Source organism: Ranitomeya variabilis, chromosome 1 (genome assembly GCF_051348905.1).
Source record: "Ranitomeya variabilis isolate aRanVar5 chromosome 1, aRanVar5.hap1, whole genome shotgun sequence".
Lineage (NCBI taxonomy): Eukaryota > Metazoa > Chordata > Amphibia > Anura > Dendrobatidae > Ranitomeya > Ranitomeya variabilis.
Genome location: NC_135232.1, coordinates 478309796 through 478318267, shown reverse-complemented (window position 1 = coordinate 478318267; position 8472 = coordinate 478309796). Strand labels below are relative to the sequence as shown.

Genomic DNA, 8472 nt, shown 5'->3' with positions numbered 1-8472 from the left:
TGCTCATCACACATCTAGATAAGTTCCTTGGGGGGTCTAGTTTCCAAAATAGGGTCACTTGTGGGGTGTTTCTACTATTTAGGCACATCAGGGGCTCTGCAAATGCAATGTGACGCCCGCAGACCATTCCATCAAAGTCTGCATTTCAAATGTCACTACTTCCCTTCCGTGCCCTGACGTGTGCCCAAACAGTGGTTTACCCCCACATATAGGGTATCAGCGTACTCACAACAAACTGGGCAACAAATATTGGGGCCCAATTTCTCCTGTTACCCTTGTGAAAATAAAAAATTGCTTGCTAAAACATCTTTTTTGAGGAAAGAAAAATGATTTTTTATTTTCACGGCTCTGCGTTGTAAACTTCTGTGAAGCACTTGGGGGTTGAACGTGCTCACCACACATCTAGATAAGTTCCTTGGGGGGTCTAGTTTCCAAAATGGGGTCACTTGTGGGGGGTTTCTACTGTTTAGGCATATCAGGGGCTCTGCAAACGTAACATGATGCCCGCAGACCATTCCATCAAAGTCTGCATTCCAAAACGTCACTACTTCCCTTCCGAGCCCCGGCATGTGCCCAAACAGTGGTTTACCCCCACATATGGGGTATCAGCGTACTCAGGACAAACTGGACAACAACTTTGGGGTCCAATTTCTCCTATTACCCTTGGGAAAATAAAAAATTCTGGGCTAAAAATCATTTTTGAGGAAAGAAAAATTATTTTTTATTTTCACGGCTCTGCGTTATAAACTTCTGTGAAGCACCTGGGGGTTATAAGTGCTCACTATGCATCTAGATAAGTTCCTTGGGGGGTCTAGTTTCCAAAATGGGGTCACTTGTAGGGGAGCACCAATGTTTAGGCACACAGGGGCTCTCCAAACGCGACATGGTGTCCGCTAACGATTGGAGCTAATTTTCCATTCAAAAAGTCAAATGGCACGCCTCCCCTTCCGAGCCTTGCCGTGCACCCAAACAGTGGTTTACCCCCACATATGAGGTATCGGCGTACTCAGGAGAAATTGCCCAACAAATTTTAGGATCCATTTTTTTCCTGTTGCCCATGTGGAAATGAAAAAATTGAGGCTAAAAGAAATTTTGTGTGAAAAAAAAAGTACTTTTTCATTTTTACGGATCTATTTATGAAGCACCTGAGGGTTTAAAGTGCTCACTATGCTTCTAGATAAGTTCCTTGGGGGGTCTAGTTTCCAAAATGGGGTCAGTTGTGGGGGAGCTCCAATGTTTAGGCACACAGGGGCTCTCCAAACGTGACATGGTGTCCGCTAGCGATGGAGATAATTTTTCATTCAAAAAGTCAAATGGCGCTCCTTCCCTTCCGAGCCTTACCATGTGCCCAAACAGTGGTTTACCCCCACATGTGAGGTATCGGTGTACTCAGGAGAAATTGTCCAACAAATTTTAGGATCCATTTTATCCTGTTGCCCATGTGAAAATGAAAAAATTGAGGCTAAAATAATTTTTTTGTGAAAAAAAAGTACTGTTTTATTTTTACGGATCAATTTGTGAAGCACCTGGGGGTTTAAAGTCTCACTATGCTTCTAGATAAGTTCCTTGGGGGGTCTAGTTTCAAAAATGGAGTCACTTGTGGGGGAGATCCAATGTTTAGGCACACGGGGGCTCTCCAAACGCGACATGGTGTCCGCTAAAGATTGGAGCCAATTTTTCATTGAAAAAGTCAAATGGCGCTCCTTCCCTTCCGAGCCCTGCCGTGCGCCCAAACAGTGGTTTACCCCCACATATGAGGTATCAGCATACTCAGGACAAATTGGACAACAACGTTCGTGGTCCAGTTTCTCCTTTTACCCTTGGGAAAATAAAAACATTTTCGCTAAAAGATCATTTTTGTGACTAAAAAGTTAAATGTTCATTTTTTCCTTCCATGTTGCTTCTGCTGCTGTGAAACACCTGAAGGGTTAATAAACTTCTTGAATGTGGTTTTGAGCACCTTGAGGGGTGCAGTTTTTAGAATGGTGTCACTTTTGGGTATTTTCAGCCATATAGAACCCTCAAACTGACTTCAAATGTGAGGTGGTCCCTAAAAAAAATGGTTTTGTAAATTTTGTTGTAAAAATGAGAAATCACTGGTCAAATTTTAACCCTTATAACTTCCTAGCAAAAAAAAAAATTTGTTTCCAAAATTGTGCTGATGTAAAGTAGACATGTGGGAAATGTTATTTATTAACTATTTTGTGTCACATAACTCTCTGGTTTAACAGAATAAAAATTAAAAATGTGAAAATTGCGAAATTTTCAAAATTTTTGCCAAATTTCCGTTTTTTTCACAAATAAACTCAGAAATTATCGACCTAAATTTACCACTAACATGAAGCCCAATATGTCATGAAAAAACAATCTCAGAATCGCTAGGATCCGTTGAAGCGTTCCTGAGTTATTACCTCATAAAGGGACACTGGTCAGAATTGTAAAAAACGGCAAGGTCATTAAGGCCAAAATAGGCTGGGTCATGAAGGGGTTAATGGAACGTGTCTCCTGAGTGTCACCTGCCGCACCTGAGCAACTACAACCCCTACAGTGGCATAGTTCTGTATTTTGGCTTCCATGTTTGTACTTATCTACACCAACTTCAGCACAGGTCTACGATATGTGCTAAATCCAAAGGTGCTGGCCTCCTAGCTCCGACCAACGATTTCACAGCAGGATCCTGATCGCTGCTGCGTGTCAAACACAACGCTATCGCTATCCAGGACGCTGCAACGTCACGGATCGCTAGCGATATCGTTGTTAAGTCGCTCAGTGTGAAGGTATCTTAACAGAGTGGCAACCCAGTAGTCAGCAGTATTCCTAATCATAACTATACGGGGATCATGTTTCAGATAGTGCAGCAAAAAGGCACCTATATTTCAGGCTCTACTATCTGCTCCAAGCCCATGCTGTGTTGGTAGCTGGGTAACAGTGTTGCTTGTTTCCTCCATCCCCTCCCCCAACCATGAACAACTATCTCCTCCCCCAGGCTATTCAAAGTCTGCTCCATCATATAAACTACTGGAATAGTGATGCTGATGATGGCGTTGTCAGCACTAACCATCTTAGTAGCCATTTCGTAGCTGTGCAGAAGGGTGCAGAGGTCTTTAATCTGTGCCCACTCCATAAACGTGATATGCGCCACATCCGTACTGTGTTCGCCCAGGCTATGCGATATGACATACAGCATCAGGACTCGTTGCTGCAGCCACAAACGCTGCAACATGTGCAGAGTGGAATTGTACTGTGTGGGCATATCGCATATCAACCTGTTAACTGGCATTGACAAAGACCTCTGTATCGATGCAAGTTGATGACCTATTGGGTGTGAACAGTGGAAATGAACACACAGCTTCCGTGCCTTCTGGATCAGCTCACCCAGGCCAGAATAGTGGCGGAGAGGATGTTGTACCATCATGTTGAGGACGTGAGCCATGCAAGGCACGTGTGTGAGCTTGCCTCGCCGTAGGGCCGCCACCAGGTTTGCACTGTTATCGGACAAGGCCTTCCCTGGATGCAGGCTCAGTGGAGACAGGCATTGATCAAACTAATCCTGGGCTTTAGTCAAGGTACAGGTGATGTTGTCTGCGACATGCTGGTGTAGCACAGCAGGCACAGCTTTCTTAGAAAAGTAATGGCGACTGGGCAGTCGGTACAGGTGGACTGTGACGGCCATCAGCTTTTGGAAACCGTCTGTATCTACCAGGCGGAAAGGCAGCATTTCCGTGGCCAACAGATTGGAGCTGGTGGAGTTCTGCCATGACACAGGACGGGTTTTTTTCTCCCGTCCTGGTCGGGTAGGGGTTAACCTTGTTTGGTTCAGGGAGGGCTATTTAGGGCTGCTGCTGGCCTCGTTCTGTGTCAGTGATACTTTTGCTTACCCGGCCTGAGTTGTTTACCCAGGTTATCGTTCAGATATTGTTGTGCCTCTGTGTGCTTTTGTTTCCTGTGTATGACCCAACTTAGACTCTCAGAATCAATTTTTATATCGCAACGAATGCTGCAAAAACAAAACCTAAGAATGCTAGAACGCTGGCTTATTTTGAAACGTTGCTTTTTTTCTGCTTTCCAGTACATAGTATTGTTAAAATAGATTATGTCACTGAAATGTCCAACTGTTCCCGAAAAAAAAAACAACTCATTTTGTTATGCTACAAAAATTATAGCTCCTGGAACAAGTGGAGGGAAAGCACGCAATTCCCTGGCTACGAAAGGTTAATAACTGGCCACAAGTGCCTTTGCAGCAGCGCAGCTCTCTATTTCCGGCTCCGGCACATAGCACACGTTGTTTGCCTCTGCAGCCCAGCGGGCCATTCAGCCTCGTTCCATGCACTGTGTATTTATTTATTGGAGCGGTCATAGAGCGGTCACGTCGTATAGTCCTCTACCCACCCACGTCCTAGTGCTCTATGGTAGGAGGTGACGTAACGCACGGAGACAGAGGCCGCCATCTTTGTTTTGGGAAAGAAACTTCTAAGACGCGGAACGTATGAAGAAAAATGTACTTCAAAATGTAGCACAACAGGAGTCTTTTCAAGACTAATACATTTTAGGCTTTTTTTTGTGTGTTTGTTGTCTCTGCTGCGATTTACAAAAAGGGGGGCAAGAAACACACATGGCGGCCGCCGCTGCTTCTTCTGGTTGCTTAGTAACGACGTACAAGTTAGTCTACTCATCTTCCGAACGGCTGGCAAGATGGCGGCACCGACACCGGCAGCAGGTATACACACGGCGATACCGTCTAGTGAGTGGGTCAGGCAGTGGTAACGTGTGTCCAAGGCTTCCCGACCGAGGTGGTGGTCTGCAGTGTGGCGCCATCTGAGGGCACTCTATAGGGGCCAGGACGCCACACTGCGCCTCCCGCTAATGGCTGTCATAGTATGTGACCCCTGCAGGGGGCGATGGCTGCTGGTAGCCTCGGTGGTTCAGGTACACTTTAGCCTCAAAGCCCCCCATGTGCTGAGCTAGCGGGGAGGGGATTATTCATTACTACTGGTGCAATAACCTGCTCACACTGCTGGCAGCAGCGCCATCTGCACCGCAACAAGCGTTAGTTTTCTTATCAATGCGACAGAACCAAATTGACCCCAACACGCACGTACGCTGGTCACACACACTGGTCACACGCACGCACGTCACACACACACACTGGTCACGCACGCACGCTGGTCACACACACACTGGTCACACGCACGCACGCTGGTCACACACACACACTGGTCACACACACACTGGTCACACACACACTGGTCACACATGCACGCACACTGGTCGCACGCATGCTAGTCACGCACACACGCTGGTCGCACGCACGCTGGTCACACGCACGCATGCTGGTCACACGCACGCTGGTCACACACACGCACGCTGGTCGCACGCACGCTGGTCACACGCACGCTGTTCACACTGGTCGCACGCACGCTGGTCGCACGCATGCTGGTCACACACACATACTGGTCACACACACACACACACACACACTGGTCACACACACACACTGGTCACACACACGCACTGGTCACACACACACACGCTGGTCACACACACACACTGGTCACACGCACGCACGCTGGTCACACGCACGCACGCTGGTCGCACGCACGCACGCTGGTCGCACGCATGCTGGTCACACACACACATACTGGTCACACACACACATACTGGTCACACACACATACTGGTCACACACACACACTGGTCACACACACACACTGGTCACACACACACACTGGTCACACACACGCACGCTGGTCACACACACACACACACTGGTCACACACACGCACGCTGGTCACACACGCACGCTGGTCACACACACACACTGGTCACACGCACGCACGCTGGTTACACACGCACGGTGGTCAAACACGCACAGTGGTCACACACATACACCCACACTGGTCACACACACACACACTGGTCACATACACCTCTGCTAATAGCATGGTAGAGCGCTCCACACCAGCACCACAACCACGCCACTGGTTCACACTGGCACTCGTAGGGTGCACAGCACACCTAGGACCCAAGAAGCCCGGAGATATCCCTTTAATTCTTTCATTACCTTGCGATTTTCCATTTTTGTACCCTTGATTTTTCCTCCCCTTCTTCCAGGAGCCATAACTCTTTATTCTCCTGCCAATATGACCGTATAAGGATTGTTTTTTTGCGGGACAAAATTTTGTTGAATAACACCCCTCATTTTAGCATATCATTTTCGCACAAAAATATTGCATTTTTTTTAAAGTGTAACAGGCTTTTGGAACTCAAAATTGTATGAAATCGATAGCAGACGCCATGTCACGTTTTTCAGAGCCCCTGATGTACCTTAACAGCTGAAACTCCTCATAAATGACCCTATATTGGTAGCTTATCTAGATCTGTGGAGAGCCCTTATAACCCCCAGGTGCTTCACAAAATCTTATAACTTTGAGCTGTGAAAATAAGTCACATTTTTCCCCACAAATGTTGCTTTAGCACCAATTTTTTTTTTTTTTTTCACAAGTGTAACAGGAGAAAATGGACCATACAATTTGTAATGCGATTTCCCCTGAGTACACCTATTCCCCAAATGTGGTGTAAAACGGCTGTTTGGGTGCATGGCAGGGTTTGGAAGGGAAGGAGCGCCAATTTTGGCTGGAATAGATTGCAGATCTCATGTCACATTTGATGGGCCCCTAACATGCCAAAACAGTAGAAACCCCCACAAGTGGCCCCATTTTGCAAACTATACTTGTGGAATTCATCTATTTGTGTAGTGAGCATTTTTAAAGGGAACTTGTCACCAGTTTTGCCCAATATAAGATACGGCCACCCACTTTCAGGACTGATGTAAAGCATTCTATAATGCTATGTATAAGCCCCAACCCGACCTGCAAGAGAAGAAAAATAACTTTTATTATAACCTCAACCTGTAAGAGAAGAAAGACCTTTTATTATACTCACCTGTGGGGTGGTCTGGTCTGAGGAGTGTCGCTCTCCTTGGTCTGGCGCCTCCCATCTGCTTGTGATGCCACCCTCCTGCTTGCTTCTTGTGGATGACGCGTCCCTGCATCATCCAAAGCATGCCTCACCCTGAGGTGCCCCTTCAATTAGCTGACAAGGGCAGTACCCAAGTAAGGCTTTTTCCCCAGAAAAAAATTCCCTCCTGACGTGTTTTTCTCCCTTAGAAGTCATTAAGGGAGTGTGTACTTGCTATTGGGGGAAGGCACCAGCTAGGAGAGACCAAAATTGCTCCAAAATAGAATAGAGAAAAAAAGTGTCTCTGTTCTTATAAAGTGTCTATTTGTCAAAAATATCATAGGGATCCTACAGTGGTGGGCATTCCTATAGATTACAGAGTCCTGTCACCTTTTTAGTCATTTAGCTGGATCATGCGTCAGACTGTATCCAAAATACCTCCATCTGCCTCATTATGGGGAATCTTCAGCTGTGGGTTCTGTCTGGATCATGTATTTCAGAGATTTACACGAGAACCCCGATGTAAGCACAGGATAGATGTGACCTGAGCGTTACTGCGTTCGTTTGGAGGCAGAATTAACAAATCAACAGGAGGTGAATAATTTATTTTTTTACACCGTTCCTCGTGCAGTCTTAGTGATTAGGCGATTTTATTCCTCAGGTCGGTGCGATGAAAGATTTATGTTTAGCTGCCATCACATGTTAAAAAATGCTTTTTAAAAAAAAAAAAAAAAAAAAGTTTTTGCATTGCCAGATCTTGAGAGCTATAATTTTTCTATATTTCTGACAACAGGGTCATGTGAGGGCTTGGTTTTTGCGGGACGAGATGGTGGTTTTATTGATACAATTTTCAAGCACATGAGCCTGTTTAGACCATAAAAGTCATGTAGCTAGCAGACCCCCTTGACCATCAGGACAACCCCGGGTTGACACGACAGCGATAGGGCCCTCACGATGACGCGGTAGCGGGGCGTTGATCGGACAGGAGAGGGAGCCCTAGCTCTGATTGGGTGCAGGGCTCACGTGACATAGCAACCTCATGTGAGCCCCAAGAATGCGAATGCTGATACCGCTGGAACAGCACTGCCACCGAAGTTGAGTATAGGTGTTTTTATTTTAATAGATGCAAACATTCAGAATGAGTAGAGGTTGTCCAAGTTTTGGACAATCCTTTAAGATCTAAAAATTATCTTAATACCAGGTGAAATGATTATTCCCATCTCGGCCCTCCGTGACTGAGATGAACGAGATATGAATCCTCTGTTTGCCCTCTCCTGTAGAGTTGGAGCTATGGAAGGAGCTGAAAGCATTACGGAAACAGCGAGGCTTAGCCGGTCTCTATGGTTTCCATAGTTTGGCCTTCAGGATGGATTATTATTTCCATCTCACTCATGAAAAGCTAAAATGGGAATAACTCCTTAATGATGAAATTGGTGAGTCAGTTACTTTACCTGACATTTATAGTCTATTCTTTGGGTGTACTACATATATAGGATCCTACTTGGATGAGTGGAC

The 8472-nt window shown here is 46.1% G+C and overlaps 1 protein-coding gene across 2 annotated transcripts in view; it reads left to right on the top strand.

Annotated features, from left to right (window-relative positions):
* Nucleotides 1–4456: 4456 nt before the first annotated feature.
* Nucleotides 4457–8472, top strand: part of INIP (INTS3 and NABP interacting protein) — a 43961-nt gene continuing 39945 nt past the window's right edge. Inside the window, exon 1 of one of the 2 annotated variants that reach the window (XM_077251094.1) lies at nt 4457–4717. In XM_077251094.1, the coding sequence (XP_077107209.1) occupies nt 4693–4717 (25 nt within the window). In that variant the 5' untranslated portion in view covers nt 4457–4692. The remainder of the gene's footprint in view (nt 4718–8472) is intronic. The other variant, XM_077251102.1, reaches the window with a different exon arrangement.